The following is a 26,364-nucleotide window of genomic DNA, read 5'->3' as shown; positions in this document are numbered from 1 at the left end:
CCACACTATACACTATTTAGTCCATATAAAAAGCATTTTTACACCACAGTTTCTCAGACTTTTGGATGTGAGAAATTGTAACTTTGCACTGTTTTTTCATGTGCATCTCATTATTGTGTGTTTTTTTTTTTAAGATAAAATCTAACACAAGTGAAAGAAAAGAGTTTAAAAACAGTTCAAGTGGACTTGTTATGCTGCGTGTCCACGTGAGGAGTCTGCAAAAGACAAGCTTTTAAATCATATATGTATATAAAATGTAATAATTTACACATTTTGAGATTCTTTTAACAGCTCGGTGAGCGAGACGTCCGGGTGCGTTAAACCCAAAATAAACTTTTAACCAAATTACTGTTAGTTCAACAGTAGTTTGTCAGTTAGGTTTTTATTAATGTTACAAACGGCATCTCAGTGACTGTGAAATCTCTCAAAATCCAAACCAGAACCAACGTGAACTGTCCTCCAGCTGGAGTTCCGAGCTTCTGTCTGGTTCTGCCTTCACAGTCGAGCCAAAAAGTTCTTTAAAACTGAGATGTTAGTATTGAGTATTGAAATATTAACCTACGAAAACGATTACTAACGATATTTAAATAACCACGCCCACAAGCAGTGATTTTATCACAACGTTTCTTAAAAAATCTTGTCACGTGTTTCACAGGATATAAAACCACTTATTTTAATGTTTATGAGATTATTACTGGAATGAGTCAGTATTAATTATATTCCGGCATTTTTATGTGACTTTGCTGGTACAGAAGCAAAGATAAACTGGAATTCTTGGGTTTAGAAGCCATAATTATCGATATGTAGATGTGATTTAATGTTCATGTCTATTATATTAAGTTTTACAGCAATTTTAGAAACGACAACTGGAGCTTCAGGTTGAATTTTAACTTTGAATTGTGTTTTTATCACGCCCTCATCGACTCCCCGCTTATCCTCAACTGCCATCTTAATGACTGTTCCATTAGATTATCTGCTCGATTTACTGGGAAGCTCCAGAAATATTGGCACTCTGTTTATTTATAATAAAAATTTATTTAAAAAAAATTTTAAAAACGTGCATCACTATATTCCTAAACATTCAAGGAACCTTAAAAAAAAAAAAAAAAAAAAAGGAAACTCAAAATGTGAATATGCTTCAGTTTGTTCATTACAGTCTCTAGGATTCACAATATAATTTTAAGACAAATTTTCTTACAATAAATGTGAATTAGTTAAAGTATATTTATCTCATATTTTCAGAATGATATTAAGCTTTAAAAAACAACAAATTAACACCTGACCTTTAAAAATGTCATGTTTTTGTTTTGTGGTCAAGCTCGAGTGTGACTTCACTGTAGTCATCAAGGGCACATATCCAAATATGACTCGTTTTTAACTTTTTAACTTGTTTTTTGATATGAATTGATATGAATCAGTTTGAACTGAAATATTTTAATATATGAGCTGATCAACTAATATCAGTCTTTATAACTGTAAAAACATCATCAGTTGCCAAAACTCTGAGTGTCTTCAGGACCGGTTTTATTTAATCACGTATTTCATCTGATATTTAATGTAAACTCACTAAAGTAAGTCCCAAACGGTGCGTTCTGATTGGCTGAGAGCCGTAGGAGTCGAACAGGTTTTAGTAAACTCTGTGTTGGCGTCTGAATTTTAAAAGATTTGGATATTAATTAGAATTTCGTACAGCGATTTCTCACACAGTTGAAGGATTCGTGATGAAATAAAAGCAGCTCTTCATCGCGCACTCATTTTGTGTATCTCGGGCATTCAGGTCCTTTTTTTATGTTACTGAAATCTGAACCATTTTCAAAGTATTTTCTGTAAAATGATTTAAATAACTGGATTAATTGTGAATGCTTTTGTAACAAACAAACAAACAAACAAAAAAAAAAAAGATTATTCTCTGTAACTTTTCTACTTGAAGATCTACCATGTGTAAAACAATTAAGTTTCAGTATGTGATTCAATAAATAGCTACTTTTAAAGAAATTATTTTTTATTAGAGAATTTTTTTAAAATTTGAGCAGAGAAAGAAAACATTTTTACTGATAAAATTTCATACAGAATGAATAAAATGTTTGTAAAAGTGCACACTGCTCGCCGTTTTCTGACTTTAGTTACAATTACAAACCAAACTGATTAACTTAACATGTTCAGCTGTTCTTCTGCAGGTTTTTTTTATATATATACTTTATTACAATTTAATTACACATTTAAGATGAAAGGAAATGATACACATTAGCAAAAAAATATATCGTCAAAATAAATAAAGTTGAATATGAAATTTCTAGTAGCTAAAATATCTAACACGTCTGTGTGTGTGTGTGTGTGTGTGTGTGTGTGTGTGTGTGTGTGTGTGTGTATATATATATATATATATATATATAATGTATATGTAATATCTAAAATGTTTCATTCTAAGATTTTTACATTATAATAATTAATATTAAACTTATTTTCTATACTTTTTAACCTTATTTCAAGCTTGAAAATCAGCTGGCAGATCATTTTTGCTTATCACACATTTTCTAGAAAGAAATACAATTTTCAGCCAGTAGAATAACAATTTCATACTTCAAGTTTGTTTTGCAGGTAACATTTCAAATTATATTTATTTTAGATGTTTTATCATGTATATACTCACTTAATATTTTTTGCAGTACAGTATCAATGCATTTACCAACTAGATCTAGATTTTTATATACATTACCATTGAAATTTTCCATTTTTTCAGTAGCGTAGGGGTATTTGTACTCAAACATTTCATTAGATTTGTTGGTTTGTCGTTACTTTTCATTGTTGACAGGATTGTTATTTATTTATTTATTTACTACTATTACTTTAGTGGTAGTATTAGCAGTGTTACTGGTAGCAGGATGTTACAAGAAAATAACAAGGAAGGAAGCTACAAATTTTAAAAACTTAAAACATTTTGTTCAGAGATGTAAAGTCAAAACACAAACATTTTTTCATTTACATCTTTAATGAGTTTTATAGAAAAAAAAGATTTAACAGCATTTGTGATATGATAAGCATTTAATCTATAAAAAAAGCACATCTTATCCACATATAAATAACCATAAGAACTGTATAATAATTTGTTCTACGAACATAATTTATAAAAAAAAAAAAAAAAAAAAAACATTGTTGTGTAACATCAAATGAACACATTTTAAGAAGAAAATAAAAACAGGCTTTATACAACACTGAAATTATTTAAAAGAGTGCACTTGAAAGGGCATTAAAATGTAAAAATACAGCCATATTTTCAAGCAAAATGTTAAATTCCTGCCAGGGAGTGAAACTAAACACTTTCCCAAATCCTCTGCCGTGAAATAGTGAAAACGTGTCGAGCTTTATTTCCGTAATCTGTACGTTTATAGTTTAGTTTTTTATAATTGTTGCTTTTCGCGTGCTCATAATCACTCGTGTTATTGGACCGAGGAAATATTGTCAGCATTGACGCTAGAAATAGTCCCTAGTTAGGGAACATGAAGAGTGGCCTGCGTAAGTCTTTAATAAAGGAAGGCAATCACAGAAATCACAGAAGAAAAGATTGATATTACGAAAGTATCGTAAACTGGGAGAGAACGTTAGGCAAGTATAGTGATATAAAAATATAATAAATATTGACACGTCCAGTGTAGAGTTAAAAAATTCACATCTGTCATGATTGTAATAGTTTTTTTTTTGTGTTGGTTTGTTTCACAGCAGTGCGATTGATCACGCGCTCGTATTTAAAGCCGACATCAGCGATTGTTTCTCGTTTTCCTGTAGCTTTACTCTGAATATATGAAGGTTAGCGACGGAGCTGGTGTGTGTTCGGCCCTAAGGCACGTTTAGGATTCTGATTGTCTGATAAAATCACGATTTATACGTGAAACAAAGTAGAAGATACAAACGGCAGCAATGCAGTGTAACAGCGCGTAGAAAAGACTCAAGAGTACTGTAGAGGAAAGAAATCAGCGTGTTCACTATCTAGAAACGGTTATACATCGGTTATGAGTTTATTCAGAAAGATTTCGGCTCCACACTTGGACCTCGGTGTTATAATATATAATATAAAATAAATTAAAGTTTTGATAACTAAAATATAAAAACAGTTTGTGGCGGTGAACTTGTTCGAGCAAGAAGGTGAAACACAGAAACTCGTCCGATCTATCGCGATAATCGCTTCCATTAGAAGTCACGGTTCACGATATCTTCACAATATTACAGGATTTTATTTTTATAAAAGATGTGACATGCTTGTGATCCCGCCTTCATATTTAGCCGGTATAAAGTAACGTCATGTGACTAAAGTTGTGCGTATTCTACAGTTGTACAGCGTGTAATGTGTAATGAATATTGTGATATATATCGTAAATCGTATAGAAATATATTATCAAATCAATCAAAATTTAGCTCGATTCATGTCATATCGCTCTTAAATAAAGCATTTAGAGGTTTAATAAAGGCAATTTTTCTTTTTTTTCTTTTACATTTATCAGAATTATGAATAAATCGATAAAGCGTTCATATTCGTGCGAACATGAATTCATATTCCTTTTATTTTACAAACTCAACAAAAATAAATAAATACTATTCATTATTATTATTATTATTATTATTATTATTATTAATAATAATAATATTATTATTTACCAACTCCATTTATACCAACACGCATAATTTAGAATAAAAATTAAACTGTTCTTTAAAAAAAAAAAAAAACTCTTATGGGGGGAGGGGGAGTTTCGGTCACAACTGGCCGTTTATTTTAGTCACGATTATTAAAAATAAATAAATAAATAAACATATTGGCCCTTATTGTTCAAACGTAAAATAAAAACCGAGTGTAAGTGTCGGCCTGTAAATGTTTTATTACTTAAATAACACGTTATTTAGCCAAACTACAAGTGTTGAACTATTACTAGATTAGGTTATAATTATCTAGATTAGATTAAACTAAATACAGCTCACAGTGTTTTATGGACTCTGATGAGGGACTTTAAGGTTATTTATTTATTTTATTTTCATATAATTTACAAATAATTATAAGAAGACATCTATGTTCTCAGCTTTGATGAAAAAGGGCCTTTATAAGGTTTTGGGAAGAGCAATAAAAAAAAAAAAATGCACCATAATTCATTCATTAATGGCTTCAGAGAAAACTTTACGTAAATTAGTGCATTTTCTCTTATTTATTCTCCCACATTTTACATTTCATTACATTATTTCTCTTAAATCTTTCAATTAAAAAAAAAAAAAAAAAAAACCTAAACCAACTGACAGTTTTTTTGCGACCCGTTTAACAGCAGTGGAGTTTTTATACACAAACGCAGCTCTTCAAACTTTAACCAAGTTTCTCATCAGAACTGCAGGATTGTACATCAGAGGAAATATTCAAAATCCGATTTTAAGCTCATTTCCGATTGTTGATTGGACATGCGACAGTATTACTTTTACGGCGCTGAATTAGTTCCAAATTTGGAATCATTTTATAATAATGATTTACAGTCCGGATTCAAATCTGAGTTTCTGAAAAAAGCGAATTTGAGCTTCATACAAAAATTTTTGTAGTTAAATTTTTTTTATAATAACATTTATTATTCTAAAAAGAGTGATGAAGTAAAAACGTTTTGGAAGTAAACTTATACTTGTAAACCTGACAGTAAACATACTCACAAATTTGTAACTTCCTTAAATTTCTGATTTCAATTTTATGAACTTGGGGCCTAGTTAAAAACTTACAGGTTTAAGTTTTTTTGTATTTAAAAATGGACAGAATTTCTGATATTTCACAAAGAAAATTTCAGTAAGCGATAAAAGTCGCGGTTAAAAAATCATCCAGCTCAGACTGAGAAAAAGTTCTGAGACAAAATGTCTCGGTAAAGCGAGTATAAAAACTTCAGAATAATTACGATAGTGAAAATGTCTCTCAGCCCTGAGGATCTTAAAGGCTCAGATGTTAAAAATTGATTTTAAGGCGATAGACGTGCATTGATGATGTTTCCATTCCAAAGAGACTTTTGTTTTTTGTTCAAAAAAATGAACTGTTCAATAAAACTTGTGCTGAAAAGCTGTCTCAAAGACGGTAAAAAAGTTGTTGTTTTTAAAAAACAAACACAAAAAAAACAACTAGTAAGAAGTTTTAAAAAATAAAAAAAAATTAAAAAAAGGTTTGTCGTTGAGTTTTTTGAGGCTGTTCCTTCATATTTTCTAAATTTCTGGAACTTTCCTGAAGTCCTTCGATCTCTGAAGCATTTTTTGTTTTTTTTTTGCTTCTTAACTCAATCCACTGTAAGGCATTCGCAGACTAATAAGCAAAATTAAAATAAGCTACTAAAAAAAAAAAAACACACAAAAAAAAAAACATAAAACTAGCTCCATTTTAAAGATGGCTTCTTTGTGAGTAGTAGCGGGGACACCGTCTCCGTCCAGCGGCGACTCGCACTCGTTCTCACGTCCTGTCCGTTTTCCAAGTTCACTTCAAAAGGCCTGTTTATGGGAACCCAAGGGCAGACACTAGGACCCAGAGGAGGAGGATTCAAAGCTGACTTTGACTTCCTCAGTGTCCGATGAACTCCCTCGGAAACAGGAAGTCGAAAAGCGTCGTTGCTAAATGCCACCAAATCGCCTGCCGGTTCCTCCGATACTGCAGGAACTGCAGAGAAAAGAAAACGGACGGAAATAAAACCTAATGTAGTCGCTATTTTCAATAAAAATGACCGTGACATCATCAGTAGCATCCACACAGAATTAATGCTTTTTTTTTTCTCGTGACGTTATTCGACTATTCATTAAGCGTTAATTACCGTTAATTATCAAAGATTTGCATTTTAGAACGACTCAATAAATGACTATAAATTAATAAGACAGTATTAACTCGGCAGTACTCGTGCGTTAATTAAAATACGGAACTGATTTATGAGACTCTGAGGAACCACCACTAGATCGTGCTGCTGCTCTTCTTTTCCGTTTTTGTCCAATCGGGTGCGGGGTCATCAAGGGTTTTTTTTTTTTTTTTTTTTTTTTTTTTTTTAAAAGAGTAGCGTTTAGTGGTGCATTGTGTTCCAGGCGGAGGGGAGGGGCCAAGCGTTGCAGTGTGTTGCATAAGCCGTGTCACATGAACACACACACACACACACACACACAGCTTTCATGCAACAACCTAACCCTGTGTCTGATTTGATATGATCACTGATATGATTTTTACACCACTAGAAATTATTTCAGTGTTTTATGTAACTCTAAACTATATTTATAACTAAATAATAATAATTATAATCAACATTTTACTTTGATCTTCAGAGGAACTTCCTGGTCACGTGCACACCGTTACGTGAGCCTATAGCACTCGGCCTACAGCGGTCACGTTACTGGTGATGTCATGGGTGACTCATGGTTCTAAATTTAGTCTGCAGTATAAAACACACACTCGCTCACACGCACTCATACTAAACACACACACACACACACACACACAGTCTGTCTCGCTCTCTCTCGCTCTTCAGTGTGTTTCCAGCAACTAATATTAACTAATATTAAGAATATTATTATTATTATTATTATTATTATTAAGTGCGAATTAGACTTTAAATGAAAGTATCATTCTTTTTAGTTGGGAGAAAGAAAAAAACCTGTCGAAGTGTATTGAAATGAAAACGCTCATTCGGTTGGTATAGGACTGTTTGTTTGTTTAAAAAAAAAAATCAGATATGAAATGTTAGAAAATATTAAAAAGCTCACCAACGAACATGGCGAACATTTCGTTATGATATTACACACCCGGATACATCACTCGGTCACAGAGAGTAACCCTTTATTTATTGTACGGTTGTGTGTTGTACGGGGACAAAACTGACATCGCGAACACGTAATAACGTTTGAGTTGTACAGATGTCAGACATCATATTAAAGTGCTCGTGAAACGTTCATGAAATTCTAACGTATCATTTTCGCAGTGTGACGTGTTTCACGGTCCGTACAGGATTCCGTGGAGGTTTTTTTTGGGATCGTTTCGGCCAAAAACGGACGATTTTGCTGCGGCTTTTTTTTTAGATTTTTTTATTTTATTTTTTTCAGAACACTCCTCGAATCAGCGAAATCACAATCTTTCACAGTGATGTTTGTTGGTAAACGAGACCTTTTAGCTGTACTCGTGTTTGACACACGTGAATCGAAGAGGGCTTCGGCCCGAATCCGCGGTAATTGAGACAAATTGCAAACTCCTCTGAATCTCGCAGCGTTCGCTTGATTTAGCGTTCATTTCTGCAATCGCAATATCCTCAGCTCCAGACTGGTTTGAGTGGGCGGGGCTTTGTTTTGATCATGTGGGATTTGATTGGATGGTGAAACGTGGGCGTCGAGTCAGGAACGGCGGCTTAAACAGCGAGCAAAGGTTTGAGCGCGTAACTCCATCGTGTGCCGACTCCATCGACTCTGCTGTCAGAAATGAGAGGCGGGAAAATGCCGCTGCACTTTCATGGACGATTACGAACATTAAGGATTGCGTTCGTTGAAGTGGATGCAAACTAATCATTTAAATTAAAAAAATGTAAAAGCTTTCAGGTTGTCTTTAACCTCTGTGCATTTCTCACCAGCTGCATGTGCTCCTGCTGAAAATCATCTCCGATCTCACGCAGCCTCCGTCCGATCTGCACTTCCACGTTCGTCCTATCGTCTTCCCTCTCTTCCCCTTTCCCTTCATCCTGCGGTTCTTCTTCTCCCGATTCCTCTGACGCAGACGGGACGCGGAAGATTAAATCTGCACACGAGGTGAAATCATCAGTAACGTGTTTATCGCATGTATGCAGACGGCGTCACAACAAAGTGCACATTCTGACGTGTTCTACTCTCCACGGCTGTGTCCCAAATGACACGCTATCTCACTAAACGTGTAGCGTGTAACAATAGTGCTTTTTTTATTTTCTTATTTTCTTGCCGAGTAAAAGATTTTAAAAGGGTCGGACCTTAGGTTAACTCCGATCAGCCAATCACAAACAAGTAATCTTTCTTTTCACTTCTACAGCTAATAGCACAAATTACTGGTTTAAACAGCAAAGCTGATCAGCTAGCTACGCGCAACACCACGCTAACGTTAGCTGGTTCACTAGTTTGCTTCGATAATGTCAGCATACTGTGCGTGCTTACTGTGAAGAAGTGCCTGCGAATCATCTGCGGATCCCGACGGTGTAGACAGGAACCCCAAACCCACGGCTCCGTGGAGGGAACGGTGGAGCGGACTGACTGCGTTCGGGACGGAGCCCGAGTTCCGGAAGCGTGGCGTCGTCTGAATCAGCGGCATGTTCCCTCGTCTGGTGTCTGCGATGTCGGTCTGATTGGATGTAATCTGTAAAGGGGTATCCTCCTCGTCATCCTCCATCAGCGGAAATCACCCTGAACGAGGGAAAAAATAAATGGAGATCTGCGTCAAACACGCCAACGATGTAATAAAATGATGTACCGTGCCTCCAAAATTACTGGCACCCTCAATAAAAATGAGCAAAGATTATTGTACAAAAGAAACACTACACACGATAATTCAGAATATTCGTTATAACTGAATAATATCACGTTTATTTATTTATTTTTGCTCATTTTCATGAGGGGTGCCATGACGAAAACTCAATACAGATAATGTTTTACCCTAAAAGTACATTTTGTAGTAAACGTGCTAAACTGGTGGCATCTGGCTACGACTGTCCCCTCAGGTTAGTATGCTGACGCGCCGTTCCTGTTGCGTCCTGCTGTACCTGAACATATCTTTACATTTCTAGCAATAAAATCATAACGACGTACGGGTCATTCAGGTCAAACTGACCCCAGCATCATCTCTGCATATGATGATGGACCTGCTAGCGTTGCTCTGACATCAGCGAAACTGCAGAGGCATCACAGTCAAATGAGGGAAAGTTCCAGAGCTTCCCAGGGAAACAAAGCAGCCGATTCAAATCCGCGCTGTTCACACAAGTCTGGACCCAGCGACAGAAACAGAAACAGGACTTTCTCTGATCCTTATCGCAAGTTATTGTTTTCTGTCGCTTGTTACTGTATAATACAAAAAGATCATGCTAATGAGTATGCTAATTGTCTATTTGTGAATTTGATGATCAACGGTAAGGACTGGTGCTAATGAGGTATCGTGAAATAATGGCGTGAATAAAATAATAAACACAGTGTGGGTTATATTCACGTGGTTAAATATTACCATGAGAACACTTCTGGCCATTTATTTTTTTCTTCCTGTTACTGTAGTATTCAGATTCATAAGGAACAACTCAACATCTACAAACATGACAACAAATAATTCAACACAAAACACCTCAACACCAACAAACTCGGCATCGAACACCTCAACACCAACAAACTCGGCACTGAACACCTCAACACCAACAAACTCGGCACTGAACACCTCAACACCAACAAACTCGGCATCGAACACCTCAACACCAACAAACTCGGCATCGAACACCTCAACACCAACAAACTCGGCATCGAACACCTCAACACCAACAAACTCGGCATCGAACACCTCAACACCAACAAACTCGGCACTGAACACCTCAACACCAACAAACTCGGCACTGAACACCTCAACACCAACAAACTCGGCATCGAACACCTCAACACCAACAAACTCGGCATCGAACACCTCAACACCAACAAACTCGGCATCGAACATCTCGACAGCAACAAACTCGGCATCGAACATCTCGACACCAACAAACTCCTCAACACCGAACACCTCAACACTGCACAGCCCGATACCAAATACTGCTAAACTCCACGCTCCATCTAAACTCTGAACAATACAACAATGAACACCGCAGCACGCACATGTAATGAGGTCCACCAGTGTTTCCCTACTCTAACACACCTGTCTAAACATGCATTATTACACACCAACACTCTTAATGAATCCAACACACACACACACACAGAAACAAATACACCCACAAAATACACCAACACTTCCTAACACACTAACATCAGTTCCTAAACACTGTCATTTTCATCTCATTACTTTTCATCTCATCTCATTACATCAGGGAAACACTAACACACATTAACTCCACTGTTCCTAAACACACTCTGTAACACACACAAACACACTCTGTAACACACTGTGCATCTTAGGCAGGTGTGTGTTAGAGCCGGGAACTCACCAAACTGTACAAACTCCACATGACACCGGCTCGAACTCAACACCACTGTCAGATTATCTCACCTGACCTTCATCTTAATCTCTAGATCAGACTAGATCTGACCGCTGTGTCTCTGCAGCATGACGTTATTTGTTTACTCAGAAAAAAATGGCCGCACTTCCACATCCAACACAACCTATTATTATTATTATTATTATTATTATTATTATTAGTCGTCAATTATCGGTTGCATCATCAAAAAGCGTCCCATCGCCTGACGTCATTATTATTATTATTATTATTATTATTATTATTATTATTATTATTATTATAACGCGTATTGACGTATTGCTTTATTTGCACTACTTAACATCATCATCTTTTCAAAAAGTTCCGTCAATATTTAACCTCAATCAACATGATCATGTGACTCATCGATCTGACAGGTTCTGATGTAAACAAGTTAAAAATCTGTGCACACAACAGGACAGAACTCGGACTTACCGCCACTTTTTTCTTGTCTTTTCTATTGTGTTATTAAATGTGTCTAGGTGGATAAAGGCAGAGCTGATATGTCCAGTTCGAAGTGTAAATCCGAGTGCACTTCACGCTCAGACCTGCTCTTCTTCTCCTCCTCCTCTTGTGCTCCTTCTTCTTCTTCTCCTCCTCGCCGATGTTCAACCTGTTTGTAAAGAAGCGCTTTTAAAACAAGCTCGTGTTTTGCCTGGACACGAGTTCGGTCGAAGCCACGCCCACTTTTCACGTCACACAGAATGCTAATATATTTTAAAGGAGCTGCTCTGTTTTGTTTGTTTGTTTGTTTGTTTGTTGTTGTTGTTGTTGCTTGTTTTGTTTTTTTTTTTGTTTGTTTTTTGCCCGGACACAAGATCACGTCTATTTTCACGCTATGCTAAACACGCTGCTCATAACTTTCCTACTTCCGGGTCAGAAGTGACACGTGGTTATGAACATGAGTGTGGACTGAAGTACTGCATTCAGCACTTAATGGGCACACAGCACTTAATGAGAACTAATATAGAAATATTCTTGCATTATTGTAACTGTATTTTCATTATTATAAGCTGCTGTTCATACTTACCACGTGACTGAGGAAGGAAACTACTTTTCTTTACAGAAACATTACATGTTGCGTTCCTCTGACAGCGCTGAAACCTTCATTTCTTCTTTTTCCTTAGTTTCGTTCCTTTCAGTACTTTAATGATGAATTAATGACGAGGTGATTGAGGCAAATCTATTACTATTACAACCTCAATGTTTCCAAATGTCATAGAACATCCATGAGACAAGTTAGTTCCTGTTCTCACTTATGTTATAGCAGCTATAAACCGTCGTTCTTTCACCAGCCCTCTTTATTCTCTCTCTCTCTATTGCAGTTATTAAGACATCTCATAATGTTATTAAGAAACAAAAAAGCCTAAACTCCTCTGTCCTGAAGATGTCGGAAAACATAAAAGTTACAGTTTTTATCTCTGACACTGGAGACTCCTTCCATAAACGTTACATAAATGTCTGCTTACAGAAAACGTCACCATACCTGTGAATGCGGAGCAAACGTCGTACCTGTGAATGACCTGATACTATACAAACAATAACGTATTGGAATGAGCGCATTTGCAGCTGTATTACTGTCAAAGCTGCTGCTATAGAAAATCAACACCTGGCGACCAATCAGAATTCAGAATTCAACAGCGCTGTGTATTATTACTTATTTAAAGTAATTTTGAAGGCCTAAATATAAAATCAACACCCTGACTCTAGGTATAGGTCAATAATTGGCATGAATGATGAATTGAATGATGTGATTTAAATGAAGAAGAATGTGAAATTTCAAGGGCTGGTGTCTGACACTGCAGGTATATGCGCTATATTGACCCGACCGTGGTTTTCTAAGACTGTGCAGTGGTTTGGGCTTTAAGATCTACAGTGTTCAATTATTTAAATTTAATTTCCTGCTTAATTCAGCCAGTGAAATGCTGTGTCGCTGCCAAAAAATCAAGCTCCTACAGTGAGGTAAAAAAGGATTTGATCCCCTGCTGATTTTGTACGTTTGCCCACTGACAAAGAAATGATCATTCTATCATTTTAATGGTAGATTTATTTGAACAGTGAGAGACAGAATAACAACAAGAAAATCCAGAAAAACGCATGTCAAAAATGTTATAAATTGATTTGCATTTTAATGAGGGAAATAAGTATTTGACCCCTCTGCAAAACATGACTTAGTACTTGGTGGCAAAACCCTTGTTGACAAACACAGAGGTCAGACGTTTCTTGTAGTTGGCCACCAGGTTTGCACACATCTCAGGAGGGATTTTGTCCCACTCCTCTTTGCAGATCTTCTCCAAGTCATTAAGGTTTCGAGGCTGACGTTTGGCAACTCGAACCTTCAGCTCCCTCCACAGATTTTCTATGGGATTAAGGTCTGGAGACTGGCTAGGCCACTCCAGGACCTTAATGTGCTTCTTCTTGAGCCACTCCTTTGTTGCCTTGGCCGTGTGTTTTGGGTCATCGTCATGCTGGAATACCCATCCACGACCCATTTTCAATGCCCTGGCTGAGGGAAGGAGGTTCTCACCCAAGATTTGACAGTACATGGCCCCGTCCATTGTCCCTTTGATGCGGTGAAGTTGTCCTGTCCCCTTAGCAGAAAAACACCCCCAAAGCATAATGTTTCCACGTCCATGTTTGACGGTGGGGATGGTGTTCTTGGGGTCATAGGCAGCATTCCTCCTCCTCCAAACACGGCGAGTTGAGTTGATGCCAAAGAGCTCCATTTTGGTCTCATCTGACCTCAACACTTTCACCCAGTTGTCCTCTGAATCATTCAGATGTTCATTGAAAAACTTCAGACGGACATGTATATGTGCTTTCTTGAGCAGCGGACCTTGCGGGCGCTGCAAGATTTCAGTCCTTCACGGCGTAGTGTGTTACCAATTGTTTTCTTGGTGACTATGGTCCCAGCTGCCTTGAGATCATTGACAAGATCCTCCCGTGTAGTTCTGGGCTGATTCCTCACTGGTCTCATGATCACTGCAACTCCACGAGGTGAGATCTTGCATGGAGCCCCAGGCCGAGGGAGATCGACAGTTCTTTTGTGCTTCTTCCATTTGCGAATAATCACACCAACTGTTGTCACCTTCTCACCAAGCTGCTTGGCAATGGTCTTGTAGCCCATTCCAGACTTGTGTAGGTCTACAATCTTGTCCCTGACATCCTTGGAGAGCTCTTTGGTCTTGGCCATGGTGGAGAGTTTGGAATCTGATTGATTGATTGCTTCTGTGGGCAGGTGTCTTTTATACAGGTAACAAACTGAGATTAGGAGCACTCCCTTTAAGTGTGTGTGCCTAATCTCAGCTCGTTACCTGTATAAAAGACAATTGGGAGCCAGAAATCTTTCTGATTGAGAGGGGGTCAAATACTTATTTCCCTCATTAAAATGCAAATCAATTTATAACATTTTTGACATGCGTTTTTCTGGATTTTCTTTTTGTTATTCTGTCCCTCACTGTTCAAATAAACCTACCATTAAAATTATAGAATGATCATTTCTTTGTCAGTGGGCAAACATACAAAATCAGCAGGGGATCAAATACTTTTTTCCCTCACTATAGCTAAGGGTTAGCTGTCAACATCTGTGAGTATTTGATTCACTTTATTTTATTTGGACTCACTTTTTCATTTGAGATGGATTCCTCTGGCAGATGCGTTCATTCAAACACACATACAGTACAACTCAAAGCACAACAGTTAGATATGTTTCGTTCTCAAATGATTCAGCATTTCTGAACGAATCACTGAAGTGAATTAATTATTCTGTCACTGCCGTTGCATTCCTTTCATTCACTCATTACCCCCAAGACTGACAACAAATCAACAAATGGCTTCGATATATGATGATCAAACATAGGTTTACATAGGTTTATACTGTAACCTGTCACATGTGTGTCGACTCTGAATCAGTGAATCCTTTTGGTCTTAACCCAGGATTTGCTCCTTTCTCTCTCCTCTTGTTTGTTTCAGCCCGTGCTGTACTAGTCTCTGTTGGGGTGGGAATGAAAGCAATTCTTTTTATTAAAATGGAGATCCAAGAATATTATAAAATAATACAAAATAGCGACAATAATTAGCTATTTTGTTGTCTCTTTGTTGTCTGCCTAAAATGTGGTTGTACGGCACAACTGAATGAATCAATGAACAAACATCTAAATGACTCATTTAAATGAACAAATTTAAATATCTCATGATAAACACTTGATTTTATTGCCCCAATGGTAAGCTAGGTCCACTGTCTATAAATTAGCTAGATAACATTCGATTTGTTGCAATTTTGTGTGTAAAACCAAAAATGATGCTCTCAGACCATATTCGTGTTCTTTTCCCTTCAGACAGTCCGTACAGGATTTCGTGGAGTTTTTTTGTGTTTGTTGTGACCAAAAATACTTGATTTTGTACTGGATTGTTTCAAAATATGCAATACAATTTGCAGTTTGTTGTGCTTTTCTATGGGAAAACTCATTGAATTAACGAAATTGGAAAAACCGCAATCGCACGGAATAGTTTTGCTCGGTCTTTCTCAGTGATGTTCGTTGGCAAATTAGACCTTTTAGCTGTAGTTATGTCCGGCGCATGTGAATCGAAGAGGGCTTTAGCTGAATGCATGTTGTGATGACGTCACATGATGTGTCTTGGCCCAAATCTTCAGAAAATCTGCTGTAATTTTGAAAAATTTCAAGCTGCTCCAAATATCGCGGCGTTTGCGTGATTTTGCATTAATTTCTGCGATAGCAAAAAATGCAAAATCCTGGAGGGACTGTTCAGAAATTCACTAAACGATGAGAAGTATGCGCCCTAGCAAAGTGACCAGGTTGCTCATACTGTACATAGGCTATATGTAGCCCGTAGCAAGAACACCGTAAAGAAAAAAAAAAGCATCATTCAAACACACACACACACACACACACACACACACACACACACACACACACATCTATATATTCAGGGGGAAAACACAGCTGAAATCATTTCCACACATCACAGCCAAATCCTCTGTGGAAATCAGCTCTCTGCCAGTGCATTTCCTCACATTTGAATGGCTTTTAATTGTAATTACGACACATTTTGACACAACGTGTAAATCCAAATGTGATTTTGTCGCAGGAATAAAGAAACGCTGGCACGGTCGCTCTGTAATCCTCATCATCATTGCTGAGCAAAGCGACCATGAAGAAATGGAAACAAACAGCACTCTGTTCTTCTTTCTTTTTTTATTTTGACACACTTTTCCCTTTAGGACAAAAACACATGGCGTTCATCAGTTTATATCAGGACTGGGGCATAAGTACATTCCTAAAGATGAATTGTTGGTTATAGATACAAATTCCTGAACATGGCAGTGAGTTTAACAAACCATTTGCTTGGTTCTTTTTTTGGAGAATTGGTCCATCTGAGGATTCTCACACACTCTGTACTTCTTTGTGGACACATTTCTCTCATCTTTCCAGCACCTTTTCTGATGACATCACTTTTTCTGATGGCCAGCATTCCTATACTCTCTACCTCCAGCTTGTAGTTTCTGATGTCCAAGGTCAGACCAGATTAAACTAGCGGGATTACGTAATTAGATTTTCAGATGCTTTAGGTTGTGTAGTTGTAGGTAAAATGTACTTCTTCTCTGGAGGCTTGATATTACGCACCATTTACCTGAAAACCTTCCAACTCTTTTTCCGATGACATCATCCTGTCTGAAGGCCAGTGTTCCTCAGGATTGTGGCTGCTAATGAACAATGTCAGGGCAGATAAATATACAAGATTTCCATGCATATTTATAGATTGTGTAGGCATAGTTCTAGTGCGCTTATGAGCATATGCAACATAGATTTCAATCATTAGCATGTCGGGCTACATTTGAAATGATAGAGGTGTAGGTGATGATCTACAACCTGCATGTAAGTTAACTAGGCAACACGAGGAGGAAAAGGATGCAGGCCACAACTGTCAGTCTGAATCAAAGTGCGGTGTTGTGATGATTTCAGCACAGAGCACACACACACAGAGACAGAGACAAGGGCTGAAGTAAGAGGATAGATTGAAATAGACTTGGTAGTGACTCTGTTTCTAGGGTAAATGAGGATGAGTATGAACAAGGGGTGAGACAGGAGGCAAAAGCAAACTCTGGCGCTGGTTCCATGGCAACAGCCTCATCATTGGCTCCTGAAAGGAAGTGGAAAAAAAGAAGGACAACAAAACAAGCAGCCCAGGAGATGCCACCTCCCCACCACCACCACAACACACTGTGGGTTGCATCAGAAATATCGAACAAGAGCCAAGTACACACACACACACACACACAACTATCATCATCATCATCATCATCATCATCATCATCATCCACTTCACTCCTCTTTCCCCTTTTTCTCACAGCTCTCTCTCTCTCTCTCTCTCTCTCTCTCTCTCTCTCTCTCTTGCTTTCTGTGTGGGCTATTATTAATGTATCATTTATAGCATTAACAGGTTTTTATTGTTTATTTCATTAATATTATTATTAAAATTGATACGTGGTGATTTTTATTCAGCATTTTAAAGGACGTCATGACAACAAACCACAACTTTCCCACCGTTATGAACAAAAATTAAACGAAAAAAAATCTCGGCATCTTAAACCTGCCTAGATACTACTCCTACTTCCTACTTCCGCCTCGCTCTGATTGGTCCAGCCCCTTAGCAACGGCGTGTGCTTACTCAGCCAATGAAGCGCGACGCATTCGTCACTCTTGACCAATCACGGCCGGCTCAGTCCGAACGAGGCAGAAAACAGTGACCCGGTAACTCACGAGCGTGTTCTGATTGGACTAAGACCCGTGCTCGCTTCTAATTGGCCACTCATTACTATCTCCTGGTCATTCATATATTTTGCCGCTCTTCTCTCTGAGGAGAAACGCGGTTTAGCTAGAGGAAAAAACGTGTAGTTCAAATAATAAAGCACATTTTTTCCTCAGTAACAGATAGCAAAACTACTGATCACCTTAAAGCAGAACATCAACGTGTTAATTTATGTATTGACAAGTACACTAATAACTAACTCACTAACACTGTACACAGATTATGGCCTTCTTTTTCCCCTCATGTACCAGCTTGTGGTGCAGTTCTACAGTCCCCTCCAAAACTATTGGAACACAAGGCCAGATTATTTGTTTGTGCTGTACACCAAAGACATTTGGGTTTGAGATCAAAATATGGAGATGAGACGAGAGTTTAGGATTTCATCTTTTATTTTCTAGCCGTCTTAAACAACATAAAGCATAGAACCTTTTGTATCAGACCACTCTAATTTTTAGTTGAGCAAAAGTATAGGCACAGATAAGTCTTGAAGTACATTAAAGTAAATAACACCTAATATTTGGTTGTATATCCTTTGGTTGCAATAACTGCATCAAGTCTGCGACTCACTGCCGTCACAAGTTGGTTTATTGTTTTTTGATGCTTTCTTGTCTTTTACCGCAGCCTCTTTTGTGGGTTTCTCCCTGAAATACTGCTCAAATGGGTGAAGGTCTGGTGATTGACTCAATCAGTCTAGAACCTTCCACTTTTCCCTCCTGTTGAAGTCCTGTATTGAGGTGGAAGTGTGTTTTGGATCGTTGTCTTGCTGCATGATGAAGTTCCTCTCGATTAATTTGGATGCATGTCTCTAAATTGGCGACAAAATGTTCCTGTAAACTTCTTAAATCATTCTGCTGCTACCATCATGAGTTCATCATCAATAAAGATTAGTGAGAATGTTCCAGAAGCAGCCATGCAAGCCCAAGCCATGACACTATCTCCACCATGTTTCACAGATGAACTTGTATGTTTTGGATCATGAGCAGATCCTTTCTTTCTCCTCTCTTTGGATTTTCCATCACTTTGGTAGAGGTTAATATTGGTTCCAGAACTTTTGTGAATCATCTCTGTATTCCTTTTTGAATTCCAACCTGGCTTTCTGATTCTTACTGCTGATGAATGGTTTGCATCTTGTGGTATTGACTCTATACTGACTATATTTCTGCTCTCGTACTTTCACCCCTGCCCTATGAAGGATGTTGGTGATGTCACTGTTTTGGAGTTTTCTTCACAGATGACAGTTTCTGTCATCAACTGCTTTCCTCTTTTCCTTGGCTGGTCTGTTCCATTTCTGGTTGTCAGTATACCAGTGGTTTCTTTCTTTTTCAGGACATTCTAAATAAACTTATTGTATTTGGCTATACCCAATGCTTGTGCAATGGCTTTTTATAGATAGATTTTCCCTTTTTTTAATAGATTTTCCCTCTTCACTCAGCTTCAAAATGTCTACCTTTTCTCCCATAGACAGCTCTCTGGACTTCATGTTGGTTTATCCTTTTTAACAACAAATGGCATCTTGACAGGTGAAACCTACAGCTCAGTCCAAGAGTAGACATTCAGAGCTATTAATTATTTAAACAATAAATATAATAAGGCACACCTAGGCAGCAAGAACCACCTATCAGTCACATGTTCTAACATTTTTGATCACTTGAAAAAATGGGTTCTAATTTGTTTAACACGTCTAGATGTAAATATGAGGAAATGAAAGCTGAAATTCTGATCTATTGTCTAATATTCATCTTTTGATCTCAAACCCAAATGCCTGGGCTTGCTGTTCCAATACTTTCAGCGGGGACTGTACAGTTATTATACATGTAATAAACATTATTATCATTATTATTGTTAATTCAAATATCAAATAGGTGCCTTATGAATCAAAATCATATCATGTTGTTTGGAAGCCTAGTTTATGTGAAATCTTCAAAACACATTTTGTTAGCAGCTAGTCTGCCCATCCCTACATCCTATATGGGCTTTTTCACCACTTGTAGCAGATCTCAAGTGATATGCTGCATCCATAAATAAACTTTTCAATGTTGTAATTTTAGATGATGAATAACAAAAGTAATTTAGAGTTGACAGTTGTGTCTACAAAGTCACAAATAGCTTGTGAAAAAGTGTGTACTGTCAGGAACCATTGTTAGTTAGCTAGCAATAGCCCATCACATCACATGCATATATATATATATATATATATATATATATATATATATATATATATATATATAAATCACACTCTGTGCAATTCCTGATATCAGTATATCACAGCATTAATGATTAATAACTGATTCTGATTGTGTACTGTAATTAAGATATCACACTCCTGATTGATGTAATCCCCCAAACTCACACCCACACACAAACACATTCGCAGTATTCATCATGTAGTTGAGTCATTCAGTGAAAGAATGGCTCCTGAGATTAGCGACACAAATATTACACACGTATTCGCACACACAACCACACTGAAATGTCAGGAGAGAGAGATTACATCAGGCTTAGAGACTGCATGATATCATCCTTCAGTGAATTTGCGTGTCATTTAGAAACCACACACCAAACACACAGCGCCCCACCACAGATAAAAAAAGACTTCAATATAATCAACAACGACAAAACAAAAAACTAAATCAGATTTCACTCAGTTACACATAAGTATGCAGAAATACATTTTAAACACCAGTAGTTCACAAATTCTATTAGTTAGGCTATATATCAATTATACGATTGATAATAACTAATAATAAATTGTAATACTAATAAATGTTATCATTAGCAAGTTATCTCCTAGCTAACAGGCAAACCTTCTCTGCTTTCCATTCTCTTTGTGCCAAGTCTGATACAAAAGATTTTGCTGTACATCATAGCTTTTTAGTAATGAGATAGCTAGCTAGTGGCCTGTTAACTATGTCGCTACTCAGCAGTTAGCGTATGAGATTAGATACTCTACATACTGTTTGAATGTTCTATTTAGAAAACCATGAATCACACTGAGCCTGTGTGCTCATGCATTTTTTTTTTAAATGGCTGACTACACATTCTACGGTTGTTGGTCCACGCCTGTCTCACCACCAAATCCCAGCAACCCTAGGGCCAGTTGTCACAGTAAGCACATATACCTGGCTCAGGTTGGGATAGGAATAACAGGAAGAGGTGGAAACCTGAACAAACATCCCATAATTAGATCAGTGACTCCAAAAAAAGCTCCTTCCCACCCCACGATTTCAGCCTCAGTCACACCTGCCTCCTGCCACACAGCGAGAAGAAAGGGGGGAAAAAGAAAAGATGAAAATGAAAACATGAGGAAAGAGACATGTTGGACAGGTCATCTTTATAAGAAGCCCAAAGGCGTGGGGTTTTGTTAGTTTGTTTTTATCAAAGTTTTCTATCATTAATTGAGAAATCTGATTGGGTAAAATGTAATCCAACATGCTAACTTGTCACTTAGTACGATGATGTCAGAGAGGCAATCAAAAATTGTATCTAGCTGTATTCAGAGAAGCTAGCTAGGCAGTTTTGGTAGTTGATAGTAGAATAACAGGATAAGAATTAAGAATAACACATGCTAATAAAATGGAGCTAATCCGCTAACACCTGCAGTAATTAGCTGATTAGCAAACTAGCAGGTTACTATCTAGCTATTAAAAGGTAACAACATATAACAAGGGGTGTGCCTCAATCAACTCCCGAGTTCAGTAGTCAGGGCACTGATCAGGGAGTGGGCCATTTTAAGTTCTGATGTTCATGATTAGCTCATGATACGTGCATGTAGCATGCTAATCTTATAACTACTAAGCAAGCAACCGATTAGCTAGCTACTGAAAACTTATTAAGTGAGCCCAGACTCACATAATAAGTTTTCATTCTCAGACAGAGAATGATGTCACACTGACTCCAGTCCCTGATTGGCCAGTCTCTCTGAGGAAGGCTCAATAATGATGTCAGGCCGGCCTGTATGTTTGTCATACAGTCAAGTCCATCATTAATTTACCACCTCTGTACACCACCATAGTAGATTTGAAATGAATATTTTTGTTAAACCCCCTTGAATTAAAGCTGAAAGTCTACTGCGAAGTTATGAAATTGTGTCACTGTCCAAATATTTATGGACCTGACTGTATGTGGTCGTATGTGTTTAGCATTTCTGTGTAATCTTTAATATAAACACTGGTGTTCGAGACACAAGCTGAGGACTAGATTTACCTGCGCTAACTGAGTCTTGTGTGTCAGAGCAAGAAGAGCTCCAGACACACCCTTCAGGCTGGGATTTGTTTAAGTGTTTGTGAGGATTTTACCGTGTTAAAGGTCGGATTTCTGTAAGCGCCCCGATGGTTTAAGTTCAAAAAAATAAAAATAATAATAAATAAAACCTTTATACACAGATACAGATCTACTGTAGCTCTTAAATTTCAACTCCCAAAGAACTTTTTTTTTCTAAACCACTCATTGTTCGTCTTTGCCCACCTCTGGTTGAAATTGTTTCATGAAATCTTACTCTGTATATAACAAAATAGCATTGCATTGCATTGATCAGCAAAAAATCAGCTCAGTGCGTTACAGGAGGCATCACTGCTTTAATGTTATGACTCATATATCTCAGTTGACTAGCAAAAATGAGGCACTTAGGGACAGAATCTTCTGAAAGGCGCGAACGACTAACTCATAACTATTTCAGAGCGTGCGTGTGTGTGTGTGTGTGTGTGTGTGTGTGTGTGTGTGTGTGTGTGTAAAAAGACAAAGGAAGAGGGAAGTGTACAGTGTTTTCACAGTGAAGTGTGTGGTTTTCGATTCGGTCACGAGGATAATGATTTCATTTCCTGTTTAGAGACGTATGTGACATCATCACAGTACAGCCAAAAGCACCGTCAGGTTTATCTCGCAGTGTGGTTTGTGTATGCCATACATGAAGTAAAAAACAAAATGAATTAATATAATAATTTGTTTATGCTACAATAGATTAATAATTTTACTTTTACTACCAGGTGTTTTAGTAATTTAGTAAGAACTAACATATTTCACCTCTTGTTCGATGTTTACCTTTTAGAGCTTTCTATAATACACCGCACACCGGCTGTGTAATGAGGAGGCCTCTGATTGGTATTTTATAGATATAGTAGCCTATGTGTGCAGTAAATCATATCCCAATCACTATCCATCACACTCCTCTGCTGGGCCAATCAGGAACCTCCCGATTATGAAAATCGCAAAACAAAAACATCCAATGAGCGACAGTTCTCCTGGGAAAAATGCTTTCTTGAAGAGAGGTCAGAGAAGAATGGCCAGACTGGTTCACTCTTTACAACCGTCCTGAGCAGAAGAGCATCTCAGGACCCACAAGACTTCAGATGAGCTACAACAGCAGAAGACCACATTGGGTTCCAGTCCTGTGGACAGGACACAGATAACCCAGACTAGGCAGATTCGGTAAGCCTGTGGGGAACATCTCCTTATGCTTGTTATTAATGCAAAAAAAATGGAGTCTGAAATGTTCACAGTGACTGATGAAGAAGCTGAAAATATCCACTTCCTGTTTGTTTTTGATGGATGTGACGCCAGTTTTCTCTTTATGGGGTGTAACCTGCAGTGTGAGGGAAATCCCAAAAATGTCACCAGGGCCTAATGTGTGGAGAATCCAGAAGCGTGCACACACACACACACACACACACACACACACACACACACACACACACACACACACACACACACACACACATTAGATCTGTCTGTGAATGAGGATGAAAGGAAACTTCTCACTTTGGTACCCATAACCCCCAGGGAGAGATGGAGACTGGTGATGTCATCACACTTGCATCCAATCATCAACTCACAGGGTTTCCACTCCAAATCATCTGCTGTGTGTGTGTGTGTGTGTGTGTGTGTGTGTGTGTGTGTGTGTGTGTGTGTGTGTGTGTGTGTGTGTGTGTGATGTCATACGTTCCTGAGGTAGGAAGTGGATTTTCTAAATAAGGATCTTATTTAGAGTGCACTCTTTTTTCTCAGCACCTGCACAGATTTTATAGATGTTTAATTATGTGTAGATAACTACCAATTTTATTTACACAAGACAAAATCTGTTTACATTACAGAATTAATGTTTCTAATGTGGAGAGAAAAAGACAGACAGACAGAAAGACAGACACAGATAAACAGATCAGACAGATAGGAAGAATGGTGTATCTCTGGTGTGTCTGTATATAAGGGAATGTATATAATAAACTATATAAATGTATATAAAAGAGATGTGTGTTGGTAGTGTTAAAGATGCTGACTGTATTATTAAGCTCTGTGTGTGTGTGTGTGTGTGTGTGTGTGTGTGTGTGTGTGTGTGTGTGTGTGTGTGTGTGTGTGTGGTCTCTTTAAGTTATATTTAGGCAGCAAGGGGAAACTGAAATTTCAGTTCTTCTCCAAAACAACAAAAATTAAGTTCAGACTTCCTTCCTGAAAACATGGGAAAATCTTACACCACACTCACACACACACACACACACACACACACACACACACACACACACACACACACACATACACACACACACACACACCGTATGAAAACAGTTTAATTACACAGTATAATAGTTAACCTTAGTTTAACTAACACTACCGTGTTAGTGTGTTAATGTTATGTCTAATGTAGTAGCTGTCTGATTGGTAAGTAGCTAACCTGAGTGAATCAGACTCAGTGCCAGGACATTCTTGTGATTAAACTGCTTATTTACACCTGTCTTTGTTTTCAACGTGTTTGTGGACTTTAATGTGTATTTTATTTTTTCACGTTTTCACTCATTCAGTCAAGCACAACTAACTTTAGCAGCAGTAACACACTCCTCACAGTGAGGCTTGTAAAGTGTGTGTAAAGTGTGGTCCGTTTTTTAATGTCATTTATTTATATTTATTTATTTATTTATTTATTTATTTATTTTAGAAACGTGTGCATGATGAGGGAAGCTGTGTTATAGAATTCAGTCACGCTGCTCGAGAACTGTATTAACTACTGATTTTGTGATGTAATTGCTGATCAGTACACTCTTAAACACAACATCACAGTGTTCTTTATAAATCCTGAACGCTGCACACGTGTGTTCTAATCCGGTACTGCCATCTACTGACCATAAAGAGCATTAACCTGTAGAACTCACAGCTTACTTAATTACAGCATCATTATCAGAGCTATATTAATTAATCACCTGTAATTCCTGTAAAGGTGTGTGTGTGTGTGTGTGTGTGTGTGTGTGTGTGTGTGTGTGTGTGTGTGTGTGTGTGTGTGTGTGTGTGTGTGTTATAGTGTTTTATATTGTGTGTTATAGTGTATGTCGTGTGTGTTATAGTGTATGTAGTGTGTGTTATAGTGTATGTAGTGTGTGTTATAGTGTATGTGTAGTATGTGTTATAGTGTATGTATAGTATGCGTTATAGTGTATGTAGTGTGTGTTATAGTGTATGTAGTGTGTGTTATAGTGTTTTATATCGTGTGTTATAGTGTATGTAGTGTGTGTTATAGTGTATGTAGTGTGTGTTATAGTGTTTTATATCGTGTGTTATAGTGTATGTAGTGTGTGTTATAGTGTATGTAGTGTGTGTTACAGTGTTAGTGTTAGTGTTAGTGTGTTTATGTTAGTTGTATGTATCTCAGTTTGTGTATTGTGTATGGAATGAGATACCTCAGGGCATGTTGTTATAGGAAAATGATCTGCAGCAGAATGGTGTTGTGTGTCCTGTTGCACATGTCTAATCTAGTTATAGTTACATTAGAATACATTATGGTTGAATACATGAAACAGATTTTAATGTAGATTAGAGAAACAGAGCAGAAGAACACAAAGGGTTAAATGACAGGACAGAAGGGCACTGACTCTGACCACATCATGTCCTTCATTACAGATACAGAGCTGTATGTTACGAGGAAAAGAGATCCTCCAGATAAGAAGTTGTTCCATTTTACGACCTTCTCTGGTGATTTGCAAACCAAACGTGCAGTGTGCATCCTTGCAGGAAAACAAAACAAGATAAAGTTCTGTATAAGTCATGAATAACCGTGTGCAGCAGATATAAAATTCAGGAGAAACATGTTCAGAGACATGAAGAAATGTTCACATATAAACCCACTCAAAATCATGGCTCTGTTTTTAACAAGTGTTCCATAATAAAAAAAGAAAAAATAAATAATCAACAAAATGTCTGAGAATGCTGTACTAATTAACACATTACCTTAAAATGAACAAAACAAATGCAAGTGTGTGTTAGTGTGTGTTGGAATGTTTTTGTGTGTTAATGTGTGTTAGAGTGTTATAGTGTGTGTTTGTATGTCTTAGAGTGTTATAGTGTGTGTTGA

General features: G+C 37.4%; 2 protein-coding genes across 3 annotated transcripts in view; one reads left to right on the top strand and one right to left on the bottom strand.

Moving 5' to 3' along the window:
- The window catches only part of flvcr2b (FLVCR heme transporter 2b), a 17,675-nt gene extending 15,578 nt beyond the window's left edge, over positions 1-2,097 (top strand). For both annotated transcript variants that reach the window (XM_017450967.3, XM_017450974.3), the window contains one exon: positions 1-2,097. This exon is cut by the window's left edge and continues 1,331 nt beyond it. The gene's annotated coding sequence lies outside the window, so the exon portion shown is untranslated.
- A 1,017-nt stretch (positions 2,098-3,114) lies between these two features.
- Positions 3,115-12,013, bottom strand: bmf2 (BCL2 modifying factor 2). The gene is made up of 4 exons (XM_047160190.2): positions 11,640-12,013; positions 9,142-9,387; positions 8,589-8,755; positions 3,115-6,652 (listed from the first exon to the last, which is right to left on the bottom strand). Exons 2-4 carry the CDS (start codon positions 9,371-9,373, stop codon positions 6,557-6,559), a joined length of 495 nt encoding a protein of 164 aa, XP_047016146.1. The 5' UTR covers positions 9,374-9,387; positions 11,640-12,013; the 3' UTR covers positions 3,115-6,556.
- Between the last annotated feature and the right edge of the window lie 14,351 nt (positions 12,014-26,364).

This window comes from Ictalurus punctatus, chromosome 2 (assembly GCF_001660625.3).
Source record: "Ictalurus punctatus breed USDA103 chromosome 2, Coco_2.0, whole genome shotgun sequence".
Classification (NCBI taxonomy): Eukaryota; Metazoa; Chordata; class Actinopteri; order Siluriformes; family Ictaluridae; genus Ictalurus; species Ictalurus punctatus.
The sequence above is the reverse complement of the archived record's forward strand: the minus strand, read 5'-3'. Positions and strand labels throughout refer to the sequence as shown.

Coding starts and splice junctions, on each gene's coding strand:
- bmf2 (XM_047160190.2), bottom strand. CDS start 9,373: ATGGAGGATGACGAGGAGGATACCCCTTTACAGATTACATCCAATCAG. Junction 8,756..9,141: donor TTCGCAGGCACTTCTTCACA/GTAAGCACGCAC, acceptor CCTCGTGTGCAG/ATTTAATCTTCCGCGTCCCG. Junction 6,653..8,588: donor AGCAGGAGCACATGCAGCTG/GTGAGAAATGCA, acceptor TTTTCTCTGCAG/TTCCTGCAGTATCGGAGGAA.